Raw genomic sequence first — 27,489 nt, forward strand, 5'->3', positions numbered from 1 at the left:
TATCTGTGTAGAGGTGTTTATAGTATTCTCTGATGATAGTTTGTATTTCTGTGGGGTCAGTGGTGAGATCCCCTTTATCATTTTTTATTGCATCTTTTTGATTCTTCTCTCTTTTCTTCTTCATTAGTCTTGCTAGCAGTCTATCAATTTTGTTGATCTTTTCAAAAAACCAGCTCCTGGATTCATTGATTTTTTGGAGGGTTTTTTTGTGTGTCTCTATCTCCTTCAGTTCTGCTTTGATCTTAGTTATTTCTTGCCTTCTGCTAGCTTTTGAATTTGTTTGCTCTTGTTTCTCTAGTTCTTTTAATTGTGATGTTAGCATGTTGATTTTAGATCTTTCCAGCTTTCTCTTGTGGGCATTTAGTGCTATAAATTTCCCTCTACACACTGCTTTAAATGTGTCCCAGAGATTCTGATATGTCATATCTTTGTTCTCACTGGTTTCAAAGAACATCTTTATTTCTGACTTCATTTTGTTATGTACCCAGTAGTCATTCAGGAGCAAGTTGTTCAATTGCCATGTAGTCAAGCGGTTTTGATTGAGTTTCTTAGTCCTGAGTTCTAGTTTGATTTCACTGTGGTCTGAGAGACAGTTTGTTATAATTTCTGTTCTTTTACATTTGCTGAGGAGTGCTTTACTTCCAATTATGTGGTCAATTTTGGAATAAGTGCAACGTGGTGCTGAGAAGGATGTATATTCTGTTGATTTGGGGTGGAGAGTTCTATAGATGTCTATTAGGTCTGCTTGGTGCAGAGTTGAGTTCACTTCCTGGATATTCTTGTTAACTTTCTGTCTCATTGATCTGTCTAATGTTGACAGTGGAGTGTTGAAGTCTCCCATTATTATTGTATGGGAGTCTAAGTCTCTTTGTAAGTCTCTAAAGACTTGCTTTATGAATCTGAGTGCTCCTGTATTGGGTGCATATATATTTAGGATAGTTAGCTCTTCCTGTTGAATTTGATCCCTTTACCATTATGTAATGGCCTTCTTTGTCTCTTTTGATCTTTGATGGTTTAAAGTCTGTTTTATCAGAGACGAGGATTGCAACCCCTGCTTTTATTTTTTCTCCATTTGCTTGGTAGATCTTCCTCCATCCCTTTATTTTGAGCCTATGTGTGTCTCTGCATGTGAGATGGGTCTCCTGAATACAGCAAACTGATGGATCTTGACTCTTTATCCAATTTGCCAGTCTGTGTCTTTTAATTGGACCATTTAGTTCACTTACATTTAAGGTTAATGTTGTTATGTGTGAACTTGATCCTGTCATTGTGATATTAGGTGGTTATTTTGCTCGTTAGTTGATGCAGTTTCTTCCTAGCCTCAATGGTCTTTACATTTTGGCATGTTTTTCAATGGCTGGTACTGGTTGTTCCTTTCCATGTTTCATGCTTCCTTCAGGAGCTCTTGTAGGGCAGGCCTGGTGGTGACAAAATCTCTAAGCTTTTGCTTGTCTGTAAAGGATTTTATTTCTCCTTCACTTATGAAAGTTAGTTTGGCTGGATATGAAATTCTGGGTTTAAAATTCTTTTCTTTATGAATGTTGAATATTGGCCCCCAGTCTCTTCTGGCTTGTAGAGTTTCTGCTGAGAGATCTGCTGTTAGTCTGGTGGGCTTCCCTTTGTGGGTGACCTGACCTTTCTCTCTGGCTGCCCTTCACATTTTTTCCTTCATTTCAACTTTGGTGAATCTGACAATTATGTGTCTTGGAGTTGCTCTTCTCGAGGACTATCTTTCTGTTGTTGTCTGTATTTCCTGAATTTGAATGTTGGCCTGCCTGATTAGGTTGGGGAAGTTCTCCTGGATACTATCCTGCAGAGTGTTTTCTAACTTGGTTCAATTTTCCCGGTCACTTTCAGGCACACCAATCAGACATAGATTTGGTCTTTTCACATAATCCCATATTTCCTGGAGACTTTGTTCATTTCTTTTTCCTCTTTTTTCTCTAGACTTCTCTTCTCATTTCATTTCATTCATTTGATCTTCAATCATTGATACTCTTTCTTTCAGTTGATTGAGTCGGTTACTGAAGCTTGTGCATTTGTCATGTATTTCTCGTGTCATGGTTTTTATCCCTATCAGTTCGTTTATGGCCTTCTCTGCATTGATTATTGTAGTTATCCATTCTTCCATTCTTTTTTCAGGATTAGTTTCTTTGTGCTGGGTACGTAGTTCCTCCTTTAGCTCTGAGAAGTTTGATCGACTGAAGCCTTCTTCTCTCATCTCGTCAAAGTCATTCTCTGTCCAGCTTTGATCTGTTGCTGGCGATGAGCTGCGTTCCTTTGGAGGGGGAGATGTGCTCTGATTTTTTGAATTTCCAGCTTTTCTGCCCTGCTTTTTCCCCATCTTTGTGGTTTTATCTGCCTTTGGTCTTTGAAGATGGTGACGTACTGATGGGGTTTTGGTGTGGGTGTTGTTTCTGTTAGTTTTCCTTCTAACAGTCAGGACCCTCAGCTGTAGGTCTGTTGGAGATTGCTTGAGGTCCACTCCAGACCCTGTTTGCCTGGGTATCAGCAGTGGAAGCTGCAGAAGATAGAATATTGCTGAACAGCAAGAGTTGCTGTCTGATTCTTGCTCTGGAAGCTTCATCTCAGGGGTGTACCTTGCTGTGTGAGGTGTGTGGTGTCGGTCTGCACCTAGTGGGGTATGTCTCCCAGTTAGGCTACTCAGGGATCAGAGACCCACTTGAGCAGGCAGTCTGTCCATTCTCAGATCTCAGCCTCCATGCTGGGAGATCCACTGCTGTCTTCAAAGCTGTCAGACAGGGTCATTTACATCTGCAGAGGTTTCTGTTGCTTTTTGTTTAGCTATGCCCCATCCCCAGAGATAGAGTCTATAGAGTCAGGCAGACCTCCTTGAGCTGCAGTGGCCTCCACCCCTTTCGAGCTTCCTGGTGGCTTTGTTTACCTACTTAAGCCTCAGCAATGGCGGGTGCCCCTCCCCCGGCCTCACTGCCGCCTTGCAGTTAGATCTCAGACTGCTGTGCTAGCAGTGAGGGAGGCTCCATGGGTGTGGGACCCTCTGGGCCAGGTGTGGGATATAATCTCCTGGTGTGCCGTTTGCTAAGACCCTCGGTAAAGCGCAGTATTAGGGTGGGAGTTACCCGATTTTCCAGGTGTTGTGTGTCTCAGTTCCTCTTGGCTAGGGAAAGGGATTCCCTTCCCCCTTGTGCTTCCCAGGTGAGGCGATGCCTCGCCCTGCTTCAGCTCTTGCTGGTCGGGCTGCACGAGCTGACCAGCACCGATTGTCCCGCACTCCCCATTGAGATGAACCCAGTTCCTCAGTTGAAAATGCAGAAATCATCTGTCTTTGTGTCGCCCGCGCTGGGAACTGGAGGCTGGAGCTGTTCCTATTCAGCCATCTTGCTCCGTGTCCCTGCATCTCTATATCTATCAAAAGTGCCATATTACTTGTAATAAAAGTAGTGAATAATTTATTCTTCAATTTAGGTAATTTCTTTCCTCCCAGGAACACAAAATAAAACACATAACAACTTTCTAATAACAAAATTTTTATCAGTCACTGGAACAATCCAGCAGGGGAGGATTAAGAGGGAAAAAATAGGAAAGAGTGGACCAAGAACAAGAAAGGCATGGAAAAACACTAATGGAGGGAGGCTTCTAAGGGCAAGAAAAGCAAATTTTAATAAAATAAAAAGCATATGGCAGCCAGTTACTTCAAGTAACACAGCTTTAAAAACATTTATAAAATAATATTATGAAATTTTAGTTCTCTCTTGTTTCCTTAACAGATACAGAAAAAATGAATCAAAGAGACCGACCATTCATGACAATTCAGAGAAATGATAGCTCAGGTATTTTTCCTACTTCCAACTCTGTTTTATTGTTTGCACTGGTTTATGTACTTTTGAAATTATATACAATTGGAATGTTGATTTTTCAAATATTTAATAATGGAAAGCTTACTTTCCGGTTACGTTGAATGACTGGCCAGTTCCTTACAATGAGTTTATTTTAATCCTCAACAGTGGTCAGGATACTCTTGCTTTCTTCTTCTTCTTCTTCCTCTTCTTTTTATTATACTTTAAGTTCTGGCGAACATGTACAGAACGTGCAGGTTTGTTACATAGGTATACATATGCCATGGTGGTTTGCTGTGTCCAGCATCCCATCATCTACATTAGGTATATCTCCTAATGCTATCCCTCCCCTAGCCCCCCACCCCCCAACAGGCCCCGGTGTGTGATGTTCCCCTCCCTGTGTTCATGTGTTCTTATTGTTCAACTACCACTTATGAGTGAGAACATGTAGTGTTTGGTTTGCTGTTCTTGTGTTAGTTTGATAAGAGTGATGGTTTCCAGCTTCATCCATATCCCTGCAAAGGACATGAACTCATCCTTTTTTATGTCTGCATAGCATTCCATGGTGTATATGTGCCACATTTTCTTCAACCAGTCTATCATTGATGAGAATTTGGGTTGGTTCCAAGTCTTTGCTATTGTGAACAGTGCTACAATAAACATACGTGTGCATGTGTCTTTATAGTAGAATGATTTATAATCCTCTAGGTATATACCCAGTAATGGGATTGCTGAATCAAATGGTATTTCTGGTTCTAGATCCTTGAGAAATTGCCACACTGTCTTCCACAATGTTTGAACTAATTTACAGTCCCACCAACAGTGTAAACGTGTTCCTATTTCTCCACATCTTCTCCAGCATGTGTTGTTTCCTGACTTTTTAATGATCACTATTCTAACTGTCATGAGATGGTATCTCACTGTGGTTTTGATTTGCATTTCTCTAATGACCAGAGACGATGAGCTTTTTTTTTTTCATATGTTTGTTGGCTGCATAAATGTCTTCTTTTGAGAAGTGTCTGCTCATATCCTTCACCCACTTTTTGATGAGGTTGTTTTTTTCTTGTAAATTTGTTTAAGTTCTTCGTTGATTCTGGATATTAGCCCTTTATCAGATGGATAAATTGCAAAATTTTTCTCCCTTCTGTAGGTTGCCTGTGCACTCTGATGATACTTTCTTTTTTTTTTTTTTTTTTTTTTTTTTTTTAACCTTCTTGAGATTTATTTAAGCAAAAATAGAATCGAATATGTTGAGATAGAGAGGTTCATAGAGTTCCCTGCCTCCTTGGTTAGAATTGATAAAACAGAAATTCAGAACTCACATTGTGCTTAGAGGCAGAAATGAAAAAAAGAATCTGTTGCCCAAATTCATACTTCAGGTAGGAGCAAGCAGCTATCTGTACCTTAAATCATTCTCTTGATTGATTGATTGATTGATTGATTGATACACAGCAATACTTAGTTTGAACATTATTTGGTGCCTCTTACATCAATACCTGATGTTTTCCATTTTCACAGTTTGGAAATAAGAAAAAGTAGACAATCTTGGCCCCGCACGGTGGCTCACTCCTGGAATCCCACTTTTGGGAGCTGAGGTGGCTGGATCACCTGAGGTCAGGAGTTCAAGAGCACCTGACCACACGGAGAAACCCCGTCTCTACTAAGAATACAAAATTAGCTGGTTGTGGTGTCACATGCCTGTAATCCCAGCTACTTGGGGGCTGAGACAGGAAAATCGTTGACCCAGGAGTTGGAGGTTGCGATGAGCCGAGACTGCACCATTACACTCCACCTGGGCAACAAGAGTGAAACTCAGTCTCAAAAAAAAAAAAAAAAAAAAAGAAAGAAAGAAAGAAAGAAAGAAAAGCAAAAGTAGACAAGCATGCCTACTCTCTCTTTAGCTTTTTTTTTTTTTTTTTTTTTTAATTATACTTTAAGTTCTAGGGTACATGTGCATGACGTTATATCATGTATAACTCCCCAATGCAGTCCCTCCCTCCTCCCCCCTCCCCATGATAGGCCCCAGTGTGTGATGTTCCCCTTCCGAGTCCAAGTGATCTCATTGTTCAGTTCCCACCTATGAGTGAGAACATGCGGTGTTTGGTTTTCTCTTCTTGTGATAGTTTGCTAAGAATGATGGTTTCCAGCTGCATCCATGTCCCTACAAAGGATGCAAACTCATCCTTTTTTATGGCTGCATAGTATTCCATGGTGTATATGTGCCATTTTCTTAATCCAGTCTGTCACAGATGGACATTGGGTTGATTCCAAGTCTTTGCTATTGTGAATAGTGCCGCAATAAACATACGTGTGCATGTGTCTTGTAGTAGAGTAATTTATAATCCTTTGGGTATATACCCAGTAGTGGGATGGCTGGGTCATATGGTACATCTAGTTCTAGATCCTTGAGGAATCGCCATACTGTTTTCCATAATGGTTGAACTAGTTTACAATCCCACAACAGTGTAAAAGTGTTCCTATTTCTCCACATCCTCTCCAACACCTGTTGTTTCCTGACTTCTTAATGATTGCCATTCTAACTGGTGTGAGATGGTATCTCATTGTAGTTTTGATTTGCATTCTCTGATGGCGAGTGATGATGAGCATTTTTTCATGTGTCTGTTGGCTGTATGGATGTCTTCTTTTGAGAAATGTCTGTTCATATCCTTTCCCCACTTTTTGATTGGGTGTTTGTTTTTTTTCTTGTATATTTGTTTGAGTTCTTTGTAGATTCTGGATATTAGCCCTTTGTCAGATGAGTAGGTTGCAAAAATTTTTTCCCATTCTGTAGGTTGCCTGTTCACTCTGATGGTAGTTTCTTTAGCTGTGCAAAAGCTCTTTAGTTTAATTAGATCCCATGTGTCAATTTTTGCTTTTGCTGCCGTTGCTTTTGGTGTTTTAGACATGAAGTCCTTGCCCATGCCTATGTCCTGAATGGTACTACCTAGATTTTCTTCTAGGGTTTTTATGGTATTAGGTCTAACATTTAAGTCTCTAATCCATCTTGAATTAATTTTCGTCTAAGGGGTAAGGAAAGGATCCAGTTTCAGCTTTCTACTTATGGCTAGCCAATTTTCCCAGCACCATTTATTAAATAGGGAATCCTTTCCCCATTTCTTGTTTCTCTCAGGTTTGTCAAAGATCAGATGGCTGTAGATGTGTGGTATTATTTCTGAGGACTCTGTTCTGTTCCATTGGTCTATATCTCTGTTGTGGTACCAGTACCATGCTGTTTTGGTTACTGTAGCCTTGTAGTATAGTTTGAAGTCAGGTAGCGTGACGCCTCCAGCTTTGTCCTTTTGACTTAGGATTGTCTTGGCAATGCGGGCTCTTTTTTGGTTCCATATGAACTTTAAAGCCGTTTTTTCCAATTCTGTGAAGAAAGTCATTGGTAGCTTGATGGGGATGGCATTGAATCTATAATTACCTTGGGCAGTATGGCCATTTTCACGATATTGATTCTTCCTATCATGAGCATGGTATGTTCTTCATTTGTTTGTGTCCTCTTTGATTTCACTGAGCAGTGGTTTGTAGTTCTCCTTGAAGAGGTCCTTTACATCCCTTGTAAGCTGGATTCCTAGGTATTTTATTCTCTTTGAAGCAATTGTGAATGGAAGTTCATTCCTGATTTGGCTCTCTGCTTGTCTGTTACTGGTGTATAAGAATGCTTGTGATTTTTGCACATTAATTTTGTATCCTGAGACTTTGCTGAAGTTGCTTATCAGCTTAAGGAGATTTTGGGCTGAGACGATGGGTTTCTAAATATACAATCATGTCATCTGCAAACAGGGACAATTTGACTTCTCTTTTCCTAACTGGATACCCTTGATTTCTTTCTCTTGCCTGATTGCCCTAGCCAGAACTTCCAACACTATGTTGAATAGGAGTGGTGAGAGAGGGCATCCCTGTCTTGTGCCAGTTTTCAAAGGGAATTTTTCCAGTTTTTGCCCATTCAGTATGATATTAGCTGTGGGTTTGTCATAAATAGCTCTTATTATTTTGAGGTATGTTCCATTAATACCAAATTTGTTGAGCGTTTTTAGCATAAAGGGCTGTTGAATTTTGTCAAAAGCCTTTTCTGCATCTATTGAGATAATTATGTGGTTCTTGTCTTTGGTTCTGTTATATGCTGGATTACGTTTATTGATTTGTGAATGTTGAACCAGCCTTGCATCCCAGGGATGAAGCCCACTTGATCATGGTGGATAAGCTTTTTGATGTGCTGCTGAATCCGGTTTGCCAGTATTTTATTGAGGATTTTTGCATCGATGTTCATCAGGGATATTGTCTAAAATTCTCTTTTTTTGTTGTGTCTCTGCCAGGCTTTGGTATCAGGATGATGTTGGCCTCATAAAAGAGTTAGGGAGGATTCCTCTTTTTCTATTGATTGAAATAGTTTCAGAAGGAATGGTACCAGCTCCTCCTTGTACCTCTGGTAGAATTCAGCTGTGAATCCATCTGGTCCTGGACTTTTTTTGGTGGGTAGGCTATTAATTGTTGCCTCAATTTCAGAGCCTGCTATTGGTCTATTCAGGGATTCAACTTCTTCCTGGTTTAGTCTTGGGAGAGTGTAAGTGTCCAGGAAATTATCCATTTCTTCTAGATTTTCTAGTTGATTTGCGTAGAGGCATTTATAGTATTCTCTGATGGTTGTTTGTATTTCTGTGGGGTCGGTGGTGATATCCCCTTTATCATTTTTTATTGCGTCTGATTCTTCTCTCTTTTCTTCTTTATTAGTCTAGCTAGCGGTCTGTCAATTTTGTTTATCTTTTCAAAAAACCAACTCCTGGATTCATTGATTTTTTGGAGGGTTTTTTGTGTCTCTATCTCCTTCAGTTCTGCTCTGATCTTAGTTATTTCTTGCCTTCTGCTAGCTTTTGAATGTGTTTGCTCTTGCCTCTCTAGTTCTTTTAATTGTGATGTTAGAGTGTCAATTTTAGATCTCTCCTGCTTTCTCTTGTGGGCATTTAGTGCTATAAATTTCCCTCTACACACTGCTTTAAATGTGTCCCAGAGATTCTGGTATGTTGTATCTTTGTTCTCATTGGTTTCAAAGAACATCTTTATTTCTGCTTTCATTTCGTTATGTACCCAGTAGTCATTCAGGAGCAGGTTGTTCAGTTTCCATGTAGTTGAGCGGTTTTGATTGAGTTTCTTAGTCCTGAGTTCTAGTTTGATTGCACTGTGTTCTGAGAGACAGTTTGTTATAATTTCAGTTCTTGTATACATTTGCTGAGGAGTGCTTTACTTCCATTATGTGGTCAATTTTGGAATAAGTGCGATGTGGTGCTGAGAAGAATGTATATTCTGTTGATTTGGGTGGAGAGTTCTATAGATGTCTATTAGGTCCGCTTGGTGCAGAGATGAGTTCAATTCCTGGATATCCTTGTTAACTTTCTGTCTCGTTGATCTGTCTAATGTTGACAGTGGAGTGTTGAAGTCTCCCATTATTATTGTATGGGAGTCTAAGTCTCTTTGTAGGTCTCTAAGGACTTGCTTTATGAATCTGGGTGCTCCTGTATTGGGTGCATATATATTTAGGAGAGTTAGCTCTTCCTGTTGAATTGATCCCTTTACCATTATGTCATGGCCTTCTTTGTCTCTTTTGATCTTTGATGGTTTAAAGTCTGTTTTATCAGAGACTAGGATTGCAACCCCTGCTGTTTTTTGTTCTCCATTTGCTTGGTAGATCTTCCTCCATCCCTTTATTTTGAGCCTATGTATGTCTCTGCATGTGAGATGGGTCTCCTGAATACAGCAGACTGATGGGTCTTGACTCTTGATCCAGTTTGCCAGTCTGTGTCTTTTAATTGGAGCATTTAGTCCATTGACATTAAGGTTAATATTGTATGTGTGAACTTGATCCTGTCATTATGATATTAACTGGTTATTTTGCTCGTTAGTTGATGCAGTTTCTTCCTAGCCTCGATGGTCTTTACATTTTGGCATGTTTTTGCAATGGCTGGTACCGGTTGTTCCTTTCCATGTTTAGGGCTTCCTTCAGGGTCTCTTGTAAGGCAGGCCTGGTGGTGACAAAATCTCTAAGCATTTGCTTATCTGTAAAGGATTTTATTTCTCCTTCACTGATGAAGCTTAGTTTGGCTGGATATGAAATTCTCGGTTGAAAATTCTTTTCTTTAAGAACATTGAATATTGGCCCCCACTCTCTTCTGGCTTGTAGAGTTTCTGCCGAGAGGTCTGCTGTTATTCTGATGGGCTTCCCTTTGTGGGTAACCCGACCTTTCTCTCTGGCTGCCCTTAAGATTTTTTCCTTCATTTCAACTTTGGTGAATCTGGCAATTATGTGTCTTGGAGTTGCTCTTCTGGAGGAGTATCTTTGTGGCGTTCTCTGTATTTCCTGAATTTGAATGTTGGCCTGCCCTACTAGGTTGGGGAAGTTCTCCTGGATGATATCCTGAAGAGTGTTTTCCAACTTGGTTCCATTTTCCCCCTCACTTTCAGGCACCCCAATCAGACGTAGATTTGGTCTTTTTACATAATCCCATACTTCTTGCAGCTTTGTTCATTTCTTTTTCTTCTTTTTTCTTTTGGTTTTCTCTTCTCGCTTCATTTCATTCATTTGATCCTCAATCGCTGATACTCTTTCCTCCAGTTGATCGAGTCGGTTACGAAGCTTGTGCATTTGTCACGTATTTCTCGTGTCATGGTTTTCATCTCTGTCATTTCGTTTATGATCTTCTCTGCATTAATTAGTCTAGCTGTCAATTCTTCCACTTTTTTTTCAAGATTTTTAGTTTCTTTGCGCTGGGTATGTAATTCCTCCTTTAGCTCTGAGAGGTTTGATGGACTGAAGCCTTCTTCTCTCATCTCGTCAAAGTCATTCTCTGACCAGCTTTGATCCGTTGCTGGCGATGGGCTGCGCTCCTTTGCAGGGGGAGATGCGCTCTTATTTTTTGAATTTCCAGCTTTTCTGCCCTGCTTCTTCCCCATCTTTGTGGTTTTATCTGTCTCTGGACTTTGATGATGGTGACGTACTGATGGGGTTTTGGTATAGGTGTCCTTCCTGTTTGATAGTTTTCCGTCTGACAGTCAGAAGGACTGTCTGTTGGTCTGTTAGAGATGCTTGAGGTCCACTCCAGACCCTGTTTGCCTGGGTATCAGCAGCAGAGGTTGCCCAAGATAGAATATTGCTGAACAGCGAGTGTACCTGTCTGATTCTTGCTTTGGAAGTTTCCTCTCAGGGGTGACGCCACCCTGTGAGGTGTGGGGTATCAGACTGCCCCTAGTGGGGGATGTCTCCCAGCTAGGCTACTCAGGGGTCAGGGACCCACCTGAGCAGGCAGTCTGTCCGTTCTCAGATCTCAACCTCCGCGTTAGGAGATCCACGGCTCTCCCCAAAGCTGTCAGACAGAGTCGTTCGGGTCTGCAGCGGCCCCGCTCTTTCCCCTAATGGACTGCAGCTGTGCGCTGTCCGCAGCGGTAGAGTCTACAGAGACAGGCAGGCTTCCTTGAGCTGCTGTGAGCTCCACCCAGTTCGAGCTTCCCAGCGGCTTTGTTTACCTACTTAAGCCTCAGCAATGGCGGGCGCCCCTCCCCCAGCCTCGCTGCTGCCTTGCGGATAGATCGCCGCAGACGGCTATGTTGGCAGTGAGGGAGGCTCCGTGGGCGTGGGACCCTCCCGGCCAGGTGTGGGATATATTCTCCTGGTGTGCCTGTTTCCTTAAAGCGCAGTATTGGGGTGGGAGTTACCCGATTTTCCAGTGGTGTGTGTCTCAGTTCCCCTGGCTAGGAAAAGGGATTTCCTTCCCCCTTGCGCTTCCAGGTGAGGCGATGCCTCGCCCTGCTTCAGCTCACGCTGGTCAGGCTGCAGCAGCTGACCCGCACCGATTGTCCGGCACTCCCTAGAGAGATGACCCCAGTACCTCAGTTGAAAATGCAGAAATCACCGGTCTTCTGTGTCGCTCGCGCTGGGAGTTGGAGACTGGAGCTGTTCCTATTCTGCCATCTTGCTCCGCCCCCTCTCTTTAGCTTTTCTGATACTTTCTTTTGCTATGCAGAAGCTCTTGGTTTTGATTAGTTCCCATTTGTCAATTTTGGCTTTTGTCGCCATTGCTTTTGGTGTTGTAGTCATGAAGTCTTTGCCCATGCCTATGTCCTGAATGGTATTGCCTAGGTTTTCTTCTAGGATAGTTATGGTTTTAGGTATTACATTTAAGTCTTTAATCCATCTTGAGTTAATTTTTGTATAAAGTGTAAGGAAGAGATCCAGTTTCAGTTTTCTGCATATGGCTAGCCAATTTTCCCAACACCATTTATTAAATAGGGAATCCTTTCCCCATTTGCTTGTTTTGTCAGGTCTTTCAAATATCAGATGGCTTTAGATGTGTGGCTTTATTTCTGAGGCCTCTGGTCTGTTCTGTTGGTCTACATATCTTTTTTGGTACCAGTCCCATGCTGTTTTGGTTACTGTAGCCTTGTAGTATAGTTTGAAGTCAGGTAGCATGATGCCTGCAGCTTTGTTCTTCTTGCCCAGCATTGTCTTGGGTATGCGGGCTCTTTTTTGGTTCCATAATAGTTTAAAGTATTTTTTTCTGATTCTGTGAAGAAAGTAAATGGTAGCTTGATAGGGATAACATTGAATCTATAAATTACTTTGGGCAGTATGGCCATTTTCACAATATTCATTCTTCCTATCCATGAGCATGGACTATTTTTCCATTTGTTTTTGTCCTCTCTTATTTCCTTGAGTAGTGGTTTGTAGTTCTCTGTGAAGAGGTCCTTCACATCACTTGTAAGTTGTATTCCTAGGTGTTTTACTCTCTTTGTAGCAATTGTGAATGGGAGTTCACTCATGATTTGGCACTCTATTATTGGTGTATAGGAATGCCTGTGATTTTTGCACATTGATTTTGTATCCTGAGACTTTGCTGAAGTTGCTTATCAGCTTAAGGAGATTTTGGACTGAGATGATGGGGTTTTCTAAATATACAATCATGTCATCTGCAGAGACAATTTTAACTTCCTCTCTTCCTATTTTAATACCCTCTATTTCTTTCTCTTGCCTGACTGCCCTGGCCAGAACTTCCAATACTATGTTGAAGTAGAGTGGTGAGAGAGGGCATCCTTGTCTTGTGACAGCTTTCAAAGGGAATGCTTCCAGTTTTTGCCCATTCAGTATGATATTGGTTATGGGTTTATCATAAATAGCTCTAATTATTTTGAGATCTGTTCCAGCAATACCTAGTTTATGGAGAGCTTTAGCATGAAGGGCTGTTGAATTTTATCAAAGGCCTTTTCTGCATCTATTGAGGTAATCATGTGGTTTTTGTCTTTGGTTCTGTTTATGTGATGGATTAAGTTTATTGATCTGCATTATGTTGAACCAGCCTTGCATCCCTGGAATGAAGCCAACTTGATTGTGGTGGATAAGCTTTTTGACGTGCTGCTGGATTCGGTTTGCCAGTGTTTTATTGAGGATTTTTGCATTGATTTTCATCAGGCCTGAAATTTTCTTTTTTTGTTGAGTCTCTGCCAGGTTTTGGTATCAGGATGATGCTGGCCTTATAAAATGAATTAGGGAGGATTCCCTCTTTTTCTATCGTTTGGAATAGTTTCAGAAGGAATGGTACCAGTTCCTCTTTGTACCTTTGTAGAATTCAGCTGTGAATCCATCTGGTCCTGGACTTTTTTTGGTTGGCAAGCTATTAATTACTGCCTCAATTTCAGAACTTGTTATTGTTCTATTCAGAGATTCAACTTCTTCCTGGTTTCGACTTGGGAGGGTGTATGTGTCCAGGAATTTATACATTTCTTCTAGATTTTCTAGTTCATTTGCATAGAGGTATTTATAGTATTCTCTGATGGTAGTTTGTATTTCTGTGGGATCAGTGGTGATATACCCATTATCATTTTTTATTGTGTCTATTTGATTCTCCTCTTTTTTCTTCTTTATTAGTCTGGCTAGTGGTCTGTTTTGTTAGTTTTTTCAAAAAACCAGCTCCTGCATTCATGGATTTTTTTGAAGAGTTTTTCTTGTCTCTATCTCCTTCATTTCTGCTCTGATCTTAGTTATTTCTTGTCTTCTGCTAGCTTTTGAATGTGTTTGCTCTTGCTTCTCTAGTTCTTTTAATTGTGATATTAGGGTGTCAATTTTAGATCTCCATGCTTTCTCTTGTGGGCATTTAGTGAGATAAATTTCCCTCTAAACACTGCTTTAAATGTGTCCCAGAGATTCTGGTACATTGTGTCTTTGTTCTCACTGGTTTCAAAGAACTTATTTATTTCTGCCTTAATTTTGTTACTTACCCAGTAGTCATTCAGGAGCAGGTTGTTCAGTTTCCATGTAGTTGTGTAGTTTTGAGTGAGTGTCTTAATCCTGAGTTCTAATTTGATTGCACTGTGATCTAAGAGACTGTTATGATATCCATTCTTTTGCATTTGCTGAGGAGTGTTTTACTTCCAACTCTGTGGTCAATTTTAAAGTAAGTGCGATGTGGTGCTGAGAAGAATGTATATTCTGTTGATTTGGGGTGGAGAGTTCTGTAGCTGTCTATTAGGTCTGCTTGGTCCAGAGCTGAGTTCAAGTCCTGAATATCCCTAATTTTCTGTCTTGTTGATCTGTCTAATATTGACCGTGGGGTGTTAAAGTCCCCCATTATTATTGTGTGGGAGTCTGTCTCTTTGTAGGTCTCTAAGAACTTGCTTTATGAATCTGTATTGGGTGCATACATATGTAGGATAGTTAGCTCTTCTTGTTGCTTTGATCTCTTTAGCATTATGTAGTGCCCTTCTTTGTCTCTTTTGATCTTTGTTGGTTTAAAATCTGTTATGTCAGAGACTGGGATTGCAACCCCTGCTTTTTTTTTTTCTTTTGCTTTCCATTTGCTTGGTAAATATTCCTCCATCCCTTTATTTTGAGCCTGTGTGTATCTTTGCATGTGAGATGGATCTCCTGAATAGAGCACACTGTTGGGTCTTGACTCTTTATTCAGTTTGTCAGTCTGTGTTTTTAATTGGGGGCATTTAGCCCATTTACATTTAAGGTTAGTATTGTTATGTGTGAATTTGATCCTGTCATCATGATGCTAACTGGTTATTTTGTCTGTTAGTTGATGCAGTTTCTTCATAGTGCCGATGGTCTTTACAATTTGGTATGTTTTTGCAGTGGCTGGTACCAGTTGTTCCTTTCCGTATGTAGTGCTTCCTTCAGGAGCTCTTGTAAGGCAGGCCTGGTGGTGACAAAATCTCTAAGCATTTGCTCGTCTGTAAAGGATTTTATTTCTCCTTCATTTATGAAGCTTAGTTTGGCTGGATATGAAATTCTGGGTTGAAAATCTTTTCTTTAAGAATGTTGAATATTGGCCTCCACTGTCTTCTGGCTTGTAGGGTTTCTGCAGAGAGATCCACTGTTAGTCTGATGGGCTTCCCTTTGTGGGTAACCGAACCTTTCTCTCTGGCTGCCCTTAACATTTTTTCCTTCATTTCAACCTTGGTGAATCTAATGATCATGTGTCTTGGGGTTGCTCTTCTGGAGGAGTATCTTTGTGTTGTTGTCTGTATTTCCTGAATTTGAATGTTGGCCTGTCTTACTTGGTTGAGGAAGTTCTCCTGGATAATATCCTAAAGAATGTTTTCCAACTTGGTTCCATTCTCCCTGTCACTTTCAGGTACACCTATCAAACATAGGTTTGGTCTTTTCACATAGTCCCATATTTCTTGGTGGCTTTGTTTGTTCCTTTTCATTCTCTTTTCTCTAATCTTATCTTCACATTTTATTTCATTAAGTTGATATTCAACCTCTGATATCCTTCCTTCTGCTTGATCCATTTAGCTATTGATACTTGTGTATGCTTCATGAAGTTCTTGTGCTGTGTTTTTCAGCTCCATCAGTTCATTTATGTTCTTCTCTAAACTGTTTATTCCAGTTAGCAGTTCAACTAATTTTTTTCAAGGTTCTTAGCTTCCTTGAATTAGGTTAGAATATGCTCCTTTAGCTCGGGGGAGTTTGTTATTACCCATCTTCTGAAACCTACTTCTGTCAATTCGTCAAATTGATTTTCCATCCAGTTTTGTTCCCTTGCTGGCAAGGTGTTGTGATCCTTTGGAGGGGAAGAGGCATTCTGGTTTTTAGAATTTTCAGCCTTTTGGCACTAGCTTTTCCCCATCTTCGTGGATTTATCTATCTTTGATCTTTGATGTTGGTGACCTTTGGCTGGGGTTTCTTTTTTGTTGATGTTGATAGTATTCCTTTCTGTTCATTAGTTTTCCTTCTAACAGTCAGGCCCCTCTGCTGCAGGTCTGCTGGAGTTTGCTGGAGGTCTACTGCAGACCCTGTTTACCTTGGTATCACCAGTGGAGGCTGCAGAACAGCAAAGGTTGCTGCCTGTTCCTTCCTCTGGAAGCTTTGTTCCAGAGGGGCACCCGCCAGATGCCAGGTGGAGCTCTCCTGTATGAGGTGTCTGTCTGCCCCTGCAGGGAGGTGTCTCCCAGTCAGAAGACATGAGGGTCAGGGACCCAGTTGAGGAGGCAGTCTGACCCCTAGCAGAGCTCGAACACTGTGCTTGGAGATCCGCTGCAAGGAGCTGACAGGCAGGGAAGTCTAAGTTTGGTGAAGCTGCACTCAGAGCCGCCTGCCCCTTCCTCCAGGTGCTCTGTCCCAGGGTGATGGGAGTTTTATCTATAAGCCCCTGACTGAGGCTGCTGCCTATTTTTCAGAGATGCCCTGCCCAGAGAGGAGGAATCTAGAGAGGTAGTCTGTCTACAGCAGCTTTGCTGAGCTGCAGAGGGTTCTGCCCAGTTGGAACTTCCCTGTGGCTTTGTTTACACTGTGAGAGGGAAATCACCTACTCAAGCCTCAGTAATGGTAGACACCCCTACCCCCACCAAGCTCAGTCATTCCTGGTCAACTTCAGACTGCTGTGCTGGCAGCGGGAATTTCAAGCCAGTGGTTCTCAGCTTGCTGGGCTCCATGTGGGTGGGATCCACAGAGCTAGACCACTTGTCTCCCTGGCTTCAGCCCCCTTTCCAGGGGAGTGAATGGTTCTGTCTCACTGGCATTCCAGGCACCACTAGGGTATGAAAAAACTCCTGCAGCTAGCTGGGTGTCTGCTGAAATGGCTGCCCAGTTTTGTGCTTGAAACCCAGGGCCCTGGTGGAGTAGGCATTCAAGGGAATCTCCTGATCTGTGGGTTGCAAAGACCATGGGAAAAGCATAGTATTTGAGCTGGGGTGCACCATTCCTCACGTCACAGTCCCTCATGACTTCCCTTGGCTAGGGGAGGGAGTTCCCCAACTCCTTGTGCTTCCTGGGTGAGGTGACACCCCACTGTGCTTCAGCTTGCTGTCCATGGGCTGCACCCACTGTCTAACCAGTCCCAGTGAGATGAGCCAGGTACCTCAGTTGGAAATGCAGAAATCACCCACTTTCTGCATTGATCTAGCTGGGCACTGCAGACTAGAGCTGTTGCTATTTGGCCATCTTGCCAGGTCTCCCTACCCTTGCTTTCTTTCACTGTGATTGGCCTGAAATCATTTGAGAGCTTTCTATAGTCATGTGATCCATGATTTACTTAATAAATCCTAATTACTTTATATGACACAGATGAATTATTCATATAATTGAGGTGGAAGTACATGTTTTGTTTGAGTTACTCAAGTTATTGTATACTTTATGCTACTTGAACTTAGAGTAACTCTTGCTTGTGTTTTGCTTTATCCAAATGGCTCATATCATACCGGACTAGGACATTGTATGTATTTGGATGTAGATTACTCAAACATTTTACATGATTTTAATATTTTTCAATGTATTAAAGTTTTAGCTTTCAGTTTCAACCTTTTTTCAAATTTAATTAAAATTATTTTGATTTTTCTAAGTTAAAAATGCATCTATGATTGAAAAATCTATTTATATAATTTGATTTATAATGATGTGATACTTAATATTCACAGTTGATGTCTATCACATTTTAAATAAAAAGAATGGGTTAACAGTCATCATACTTTGTAGCTTGGCATTATAATTTTCTAAAATCTTCAATATACGGTACTAATTTAGCTGAAAGTGTTCCCTCTGTACCCTTTCAGAAGTAATGTTGTGCAAGAAATAAAGGGGCTATATTATAATAATTTCTAGAAATAGAGGCCTCAAATATATTATCAATATTGTAATATATTGTTTCTTATATTTGCTTAAAAATATTTAAAAATAACATCTGAAGTCGATATGTTGCCCTAATTATATTTTGACTTCCAATAACATGATATTCTTTCTTTGTCATTTTTCTATTTTTATACCTAATAGATAATCTGGTATTGCATATGAAAAATGAGATGAGAAACACCAAGTGCAAACCAGTAGACTATCAACAATTGCGTGTATTAACTGAAGCAAAGAAATTAGCTTCTGCCTCTGCAGAGCTAAAGGTTAGAAGTTATGTGTGTATGTGTTTTTCTAGTTTTAGAAAATTGAATTGCTAGAAAGTGTTTACAATGTCAATGTGAAAATAAATGACATTCCAAATAGTTGTTAGAAACTCCCAAGTAGTAATAATAGTGAATAGCAGCTAACATTTATCGAATGCTCTCAGGCACCATTATATAGTTTACATGCATTCATGCATTACCCATTTAATGTTCAGAACAACTCTTTGAGGTCTGAATTCAACTTTATTTTTTGAAAGACAGTTTTTTTACTAGCTTTCAACAACTTCCAACTTAATCTGAAGAATAAAAATTGTTAGTAATTACCAGCTGCGGACTATTACCTGATTAAGACTCCTTCTCCAACACTATACAAATATGTCCTCAGGTGCTCTCTTCTCTAGAATTCCGTTTTTGGCTTAAAGATATGTTCCAGGCCAGGGTGAACCTAGGCTAGATTTGAAAGGAGATTATGTGCAAATGATTTTGCACAGTATTTTAGGACCATGTATAGTTTAGGATTATTCACACAGTATGATTCTTTCTTGTGGAAATAATAGAGTTCATTAAAAACAGTATTTTCATTACTTGACTGCAGTAAAAACAGATTAGGTGAAGCAACTTGTTACATAATTTGCATGTTGTTTGTATTCACAATTTTCATGGTTTGTTCATTTTGCCTTTTATTGTTAATACCTTTTTTTATAGAAGGCAATTGTTATGATTTCAAAGCACATTTGATACTCTATTCTGGAGAGATTACCATATATTCATGGGCTATATCTCCTCAAACTAAGGCAACCACTTAAAAGCCAGGGCATTATTTATTTGGTTTATATAAATTTAAAATAAGTTAATGTTATGGGAACATTCAAAGAAATTTTGTGGTAAAGTCACTTATATTACTATCATCCTAACAAAACTTTTCATATTCCTGACTTCTGTTTATTGTACACATATATATAAACATAAACATAATATGCATTTTATTTTTCCCATGATAAGCATAGACATGAAATCATGTATACTTTTCTCCCTAACGGTCTGTCACATAATCTTTTAAATACTTAATTGTTCAAGCCAGTACATATTTATTATGTGTCTACTATTTGCCTTGAAGATACAATGGTAAGCAAAATACAGCCCTTACCTTTATGAAATTTACTGTTTGCTGGGGGAGGGAGAGGAGTCAGTGTTTATCAAATAAGCCTGGAAGTAAAATTATCCCAAGTATAAACTGCAATAAAAACCATGCTGTCTGGTGTATAATAGGATTTGATCTTCACTGAGTGGTTAGGGAAGGCTTTTTTGAGGAAGGGATATTGGAATTGGGATCTCAAGGCCAATAAAGTACAAAGTTACAATGAGATAGGAAGAATCAGTTCTGGTGTTCTATTGCACAGTAGGGTGAGGATGAATAACAGTAAGGTGTTGTATATTACAAAACAGAAGAGAGGCTGTTGAATATACTCCCCACAAAGAAATGATAAATGCATGTGACGATGGCCGTGCTAAATACCCTGATTTAATGTATATTTTTATATAACGTATATATGTATCAAAACATCAAATTGTGCCCATAAATATGCACAATTACAATATATCAATTAAAAATATAATACAAAAGAATTAACCAGGTAAAAACAGGAATGACAAGTACTCCGAAGAGAAAATGATCCATGCATTATCCCACCCCAATTTTTAGATATTTGAGATGTACCCAATTTTGTGATAATAGAAATTATGCTACTTCAAGCATAGAGACTTTTCATGTTTTAGAATCCTCTACTTTCATGGGAAAAATTCCCATGATTGGGACATCTGGATCAAAAGTGTGAGTGTTTTTTAGTGTTTTTGAGACCTGTTACCAAGTTTCTTTCCCAAGGTATTGTTTTAATGAAGATACCAAACAAATGTATTCTCTACACCCTTGTCAGTATTGGAATAGATAAATAAATATTCATGTATGTATATATACACACTTATATTTCTAATACCATCCATCCATCCATCCATTCGAGATGTACCAAAAAAGACATTTTGACTGAATGTAGAATGGTTGAGTGTTAAAATCAGTAGTTTGTCAAAGTGAATTTCTCTTTGGTGATAGACTCATTATGAAAGAATCAATATATTTCAGATTTTTAATTATTATTGTGGTCTTTATAGTTTGATATCAAGTGCAGGAACAGTAATTTCTCAGCACTGTCAGCCACTGGATTGCTACCCTGGTCACTGTATTTACGTATTTGTGCGGTTAAACAGATGCTCACGTTCAACTGGCATTTTAAATAACATCAGTAACCTTTTTGTTCATAGCGGAATGTAATTCAGGAAGAAGCTTTTCTAGAAATAACTGTGTACCTGGGATTCATAGCTTGGCAAATCTCCAAAAAAATCCCTTGTCTTTAACTAATGAAAACGGTTCACAGTCTGCAGCAATCGTTTTGACAAGCTTTTGCTTCCATTTTCGGTCTCGGTAGATTCATGATGATAAGGAATTGTCCTTTTAAAGCATTTTGGGATGTCTGTTGTTTTGAATTCCAGCTAGTGAGAACAAAATGTGTCCTAGGTACTTCATCATTTTCTAACACTTGCTTTTTTTTCTTCATGCAGTTCTCATTTTTTATTATATCTGGATTAAGGAAAATGCATTGGGAATATTGTTGTACGTTATTTTTTGGAGTCTTCCCTTCTAATTTAATTTAGAGGTGGCAAGTTGACATTTTGCTTTTAATTTATTCTTGTAAGTTGTGAACAATTGCCAAATAGGACTTTTTCTTAAAAGACTCATGGCTTAAGTGGAATTAAATAAATGGAAATTAAATACAACTCAAATTTTTTTTTAATGTCCTGAATGCTAAGATAAAAAATAGTCCACACTAACTAGAATTATGATTATAATAGTATCTCTGTTATTCTTTCATATATTACTTGAATTAAAAATATATAGGCTCAAAAAGAATATATTATTATTCTTAATGTTTCATAGCTAACACATTCTCTCTTAATATTTATATTAATTATTGGCCTACTTCCCTATTTATTTTACCATTTAAATGCACTCTTTTTTTAGACATGTAATTTACAGTTTTAATAATCATTGTTAATTATTACAGCACTTTTCTCTGGCAATATTAAACATATTTAAATAAAATGATAAAATATTAACATTTAAAGCACATAAAGAGATTATTGCTTCAAGTTACATCTAGAATGCATAGTTACTTGTCTGATTTGTACTACTGATATTATTAACAAGCTAGATGTGATGGTCATTTATATAATCACTGTGTCATTGATCATGCACAATTTCTGGGATGCCAACCATATAAGACTGAAGTGGACAGTCAGTGATCTAGTCTTTCAAAGGCTGAGATTGAACCTGAAGACAAATAATAGAGTTGGACTAAAAAGTGAGACCAATTTTGGTACATTGTATGTAACTGTTCATTCCCAGTGTATTAACTGTTAAAGAGATCTTTGCAATTATTTTTAAATTTGAATTTCTTTGCTGAGATAATTCTTGTACAGCTCAAGGCTTTATTAATTCTTTTAAAAAATGTTATAGAAAATTATAAACATATGAACAATTGGATTGAATGGTATAGTGAATCTCCGTGTCACATCATTCAGCTTCTACAATAATCAACTTTTGACCATTGTTTCCTCTATACTCCTACCCACAAACCACCCCCTGTGCCAGATTGTTTTGAAGCAAATCACAGACATCATAATATTTCACCCATAAATATTTCAACATATATTGCTGAAATAATAAAGATTTTTAAAAGCCTATAATACTATTACCATGTCTAAAAATGTTATTGTCTTAATAATTTCAAATATGTAGTGTTAAATTTTCCTGATTATCTCAAAAATTTTGTCTTAAAGTTTATTTAAATCAGCTTCTAGATATAATCTGTACATTATAACTTTTTTTTTAGATTTGCTCCTCTATCCTCTTGTATTTTGTAATTTATTTTTTGAAGAAATTGTATTGTTTGTCTTATAGTCTGAATTAGGCAGATTACATCCTGGTGGTGCCATTCAACATGTTTTTCTGTTTCTTGTGTTTCCAGTAAATTGATAGTTATATTTAGGGACTTGATCAGATTCAAGTTCAATTAATTTTGGCAAGAACACTTATTGATGAAAGTTTTGTGCTCTAATCTTTTTCTATTACAAATGGTACTGCAGTGAATAGCTTTGTGCATATATCTTTTATACGTTCACCAATATAGTTTTCAGATGAATTTCTATAAATGAAGCTGCTAGGTCACCGGATAAATCCATGTGAAATCTTGTGATACATCTCCAAATTCCCTTCTATGGGGGTTGTATCACTTTGTATTCCCACTAGCAATATTAGAGGGAACATGCTTTCTTTAGTTTCACAGAGTGTTTTGTTAAACAATTGAGTTTTTGCCAACCCAATAAATGAGAAATTGCATCTTACTGTAGTTTTTTTTCCTTTTTATTTGTGTTAACAGTTCTTTATTGAGTTATAACTCACAGGTAGTAAAATGTATATATCTCAAACGTACATCCCAGTGACATTTGACAAACATATACATACATGTAACCAGTTATCTACTAGTTATTGACATCTGTCTCAAAAGATGGATCTTCTGGTTCAAAGGACTTTTGTAATATTTCAAGATGCCTATTTAGGTTTTATTATCTTGGACCATCACAATAAGCCATACACAGGAAACCCCTGGTTTCTAAGTCTTTTGTGAATTCATTGTTTTGTCATTTTTCCAGAGTATTTTTGAATCGTCAGCATTCTGCACAAATTATCATCCACCCTAAGTATTGACTTTATATGGCATATTGCCCAGTAAAATGAATTAGAATCACCTAGACATCTCTCTCTTGGTAAAGACAGAACTTTAAATCTTTTTGCTCTTTTTAAGACTTTTTTTTTTTTTCATTTTTAGCCCAAGGATAGAAGTGGAACCAATGAGTGAATTTATAAAAAAATCAGTGTGTTGTGCAAAATATTGGAATTGTCTAGTGAAAAATATTAGGTTTATTTTGACTTTTATTGTCTACGTAATTGGACTTTCCCTGGGCCCAAAGGCGAGAGCATTGATTTTTTTTACAAACTATAAAAATGTGTCCCCGTCTTTCACCAATGTATTTTAATTTTTTTGTACCATGTGTACCAAATATGCCAAAGAAATCTAATTTTAAAAGTTGTATCTGTTACAACAGACTTTAGATACTGTCTATGGTAAATGGCTAGAATGAGTTTTAAGCATTCTTAAAGTGAACATTAAAATGTCAGATTTTAGAAATACTGTGTACTTGTATTTTTTGGTAGGTAAAATAGAGACTGCTGAATGTTTTTCTGCAGTGTCCTGTGCTTTTAAAAATGTACTTCCCTCCTAAATTTCATAATTGCAACACTCTTAAGATCTTCTTAGGAAAATATTTGACTTTGACTTTGTAGTTTTTAAAAGTAATCTTTGGGTTGTTTTCTTATATCCCTAATTTTGAATCAGTAACCAGAACAGCAGAAAGATAAACTCAAGGTTAAAGCAATCAGTGAATGACGGCTGGAAATAGCATGCATTATAAAGATTCCTTTTTAGAACTTGTCTTCTGAAGTCTTTACATCTCCAGTATTGATCTTTTAAAGCTTGTAGGGTACTAAGTGCTTTAACAGCAGAGAAATTATGAAATGTGTGTATTTCATCAAGTTTCTGATTTACAATTTTGTAGTTTAAAATTGTTAATATGGAATACTTGAGTTTGGAGTATGCATGAGTATAAGTTAGAGTCTAACCAGGGAACAGACATTACTTGAGGATTCAGAGTAGAGGGATTTTTAATGTAGGAAGATGGTTATGCAGGTGATAGCACTGAGAAGGCAGAGGACTGGGAGGCAATACAGAAGTTGACAAGTACAGGAAGTCACTGCCATCTGTAGGTCAGAGGGACATACAGAAGAAGCAAGGCCATGCCACATTCCTGGGGTGAGGTTACCCAGAGATAGTTGGAACGTAGCGGAACTGTTCAGAGAAAAGTTGGGGCAATGGACATGAGCAAATGCTCCTGGAGACCCTGTGAGAGTAGAGAAGGCAAGATGATGTAATCTTTTGGCTTCTCCTTTCTTCCTTGCCTTCAGTCTCCCATGCCAGGGTCTTGCTTTGGCTGAAGCCAACTGATAGGGGTGCCTGAGAAACACAGGCTGCTCTGTGAGATGGAGCAGATCAGGCAAACAGCCAGAAATGAATCTAAGGCAAACAGATCCAGGGCTGATAAAACCTTTCAGCTGAAACCCAAAAGCATTCATTATGTGCTACATTTTTAAAAAGTCATAAAATTGAGGAAAAATTAAGTTCAGTTGAAAATTTAGATTTCAATGCTACGTGATTTTTCATATTCCTTTAAGTATCATCAAATAAATATTTGCTTAAATTAAAAAATTTTGTTTACAAAGATGTACATAGAGTTGAAAGATTAAAATTGTGTGTTCAAGGTCATATTTCTAGTAAATGTTGAAGCCAGGCCTTCTAAAAACTTATCCAATGAATCTTTCCCATCTTATGCTGAGGGATAAACCAATCTAAACATCAAGGTTCTTTGTTACTCTGATGTTTATGAGCTTTATAATCTTGATGACATCTTTTAACTTCTCATACATTCAATAAATATTGTCCTCCAAAAATGTGAATAAAGATGCCTATTATACCTGACAGGGAAGATAAACCCAAAAGGGTAGGAATGAGACCTCTTGAAAAATTTTCTGGGGTGATATGAATTAAGGTATTATTTATTTCATGTATGGAAAATAGAATGACTTCACCTTTAATAAGTACTTTAAAAACAGTTCTTAAGGTTGTCAGTATTCCTAACCATTTTTCTTTCTCCTCCCTGCTTTAAGAAACCAAACTTATTTTAGGTAGATTTTGTGTTAGAAGATGCACTAATAAGAATTTAACAAGAGCAACTATTTAACTTAGAAAATTCAGATTAAACATTTCTTTGTGAAAAACACATTCTGAAATCTTTGAAGTTGCTCCTCTTTTGTTCCTCTAAATCTAGATCAGAAAAGCAATGTTGACTTCAAAGATATCCAAAGAACAAACACTAATAAAACAACACAAGCAAGTGTGGTGGCAAGAATACCAGAGACTGAATGAAGTCAGGTAAGAACTGGGGGAAATAGTTAAGAACACGTAGGAATTACTAGGAATCGCACTTATCTCGTCAGATGTTCTATAATGTTCCATGTTAATTAACCATTGCAATAAAAAATTTAAAGTTACAGCTTGAATGTGAGTTAAATTAAAATCCTTTCATTTCCTCAGCTTAATCTGAAATCCAGTGAATATATTAATATGGCTTTTGCCTCCTTTCGGAAAGAAGATAATCTTCTGTATGTGCCAATCACTTCCACACTCCCACTCTCATACTTGTATTTAGTTGTATCATACTTAGCATATTGGATTATAATGTTTTGGTTATGTGTTTTTCTTCCCTATAAAGTGGTAGAGATCCTATCACAGGCAAATATCTCATCATATTCATTTTTATGTAGTAGAATACGTAGGAGAGATGTAAATGCTTTTAATACATGGATGACCTAATGAACAAGGAGTTCAAGTTGCAAATGGTTTCTGGGTGTAACTGCATCATTACTAACTTACTCAATTTTGCTTTTTGACTTTTGTTATTATTTCCAGCAGTCACATAAAGATAAATTAAAATGAAATATTGATTCTACAGTTGATCTTCATTGTAATCTTTGAAAAATTAGTTTTTTTCAAAAGTCAAGGCAAAAAAAGAAGGCAGATGTGTTTCTCCTTCATTTATAGCATATATACTTGTTTTAGTGATGATGTTTATAAAGTGTGCTTTTAAAATGTGCATTTTAAAACATTTATATCAAAAGAGGTAATTTCTGTGGTCTTATTCTAAGTAAAGTTTCTAAATACCATTAACTTTACTTTTGACTTAGGTATTTTTCATGTTGATGAGTTTCTTATTCTGGCAGGTGACTCCTCTGTGAAGTAGAAGGCTTATAATTGAAAGTGGTTTTACATTATTGTGTAACTTAAAACATAGAAAAACAAAGTTATATGGATTTCATCACCATACATCTACTATAAAAACAATGAAATTAGACCCATCCTATCCCTCAAAAGTCACCTTTTGTGGAGAGAATGTTTGAGCCCTTTGGAATTTTTTTTTTGAAAATGTGCATAACTTGAAACATGACAAAAAGGAAAGCCATTAGGAAGCTTTAATTATGGTGTTCACTGATTCAAGTTCAAATGTAAAGGAAGACACTGGGTAAAGTTTTTTTTTTTTTAATCTTGGCTGTTCCACATCTTTCTTACTGTGTATATTAAGTTGTTCTTAAGCTAGGCAGAAGAGATGTATATATATCATGATGGAAAATAATTCTTTTGGCTGACCTGGAATGACACAAAGAAAATGGAGGTGGGGAACACTTAGGTAATGATAACCTTAATGTCTCAGAACTTCTAAGGGGCTGAAAATTGGACAAAATGAAGAATTCCAGGATAAGTTTCTGTGTTATTCTAGAATGCAGGCTAATTTCAATTTGTGTTTAGTGCTACTGAAAACTAACAGCAATAGGAGATAAGTTAGAGAAATGACTACCTTGTGGAGAATTTAGGGCCACCAACAAATTAGAAGTAGTTAAAGTCCTAACAGTGTTTGTCAACCTTTAGAAATCGACATCCCCTTTTAATAAGTAAGATTCTATGCCTTACCATAAAAGACAACATTTAAGAAACTCAGGCAGGCAGAGGATAAGGGCCTACAATGACACCTAACGTTTGTTAGGTAATTCAATATGTGCCACGTAATACTAGGTTGGGCAAAAGCCACAATTATTTTTGCACCAACTGAATATGTTAAGTCCTTTACATGTTTTATCTCCTTTAATATTTACAATGACCCTGCAAAGTAGTAGTTATTGCTGTCTCAGTTTTACAAATGAGAGTCTTGTGTCTCAGATGATGAAAGTTATTTGTAGATCATAAATAACCTAGTCTGTGTGGAGCTGGGATTGGAACGTTTGCCCCTAACTTCTGTGCTCTATGACCTTGGAGTTGAGTAGCTTTTTCCTTTTTCTACAGGGTTCTGTTTACGTCAGCTGAGATCCAACTGGTCTAGCCTTGCTGGCAAAAACAAAAGAAGTTTTGCCAGGGTGTGATGGTGCATACCAGTAGTCCCAGCTACTTGGGAGGCTGAGGCAGGAGGATCACTTGAGCCTAGGTGTTCAAGTTTGCAGTGCGTTATGATT

At 38.1% G+C, this 27,489-nt stretch overlaps 1 protein-coding gene across 1 annotated transcript in view; it reads left to right on the forward strand.

The window, feature by feature from the left end:
- Positions 1-27,489, forward strand: part of CCDC148 (coiled-coil domain containing 148) — a 291,005-nt gene that overhangs the window by 89,521 nt on the left and 173,995 nt on the right. Inside the window, exons 2-4 of the mRNA XM_033231425.1 lie at positions 3,750-3,812; positions 18,082-18,203; positions 25,257-25,360. Of these exons, the coding sequence (XP_033087316.1) occupies positions 3,750-3,812; positions 18,082-18,203; positions 25,257-25,360 (289 nt within the window). The remainder of the gene's footprint in view (positions 1-3,749; positions 3,813-18,081; positions 18,204-25,256; positions 25,361-27,489) is intronic.

The sequence above is a fragment of the Trachypithecus francoisi genome, unplaced genomic scaffold (genome assembly GCF_009764315.1).
Source record: "Trachypithecus francoisi isolate TF-2019V2 unplaced genomic scaffold, Tfra_2.0 Lachesis_group13, whole genome shotgun sequence".
Taxonomy (NCBI): domain Eukaryota; kingdom Metazoa; phylum Chordata; class Mammalia; order Primates; family Cercopithecidae; genus Trachypithecus; species Trachypithecus francoisi.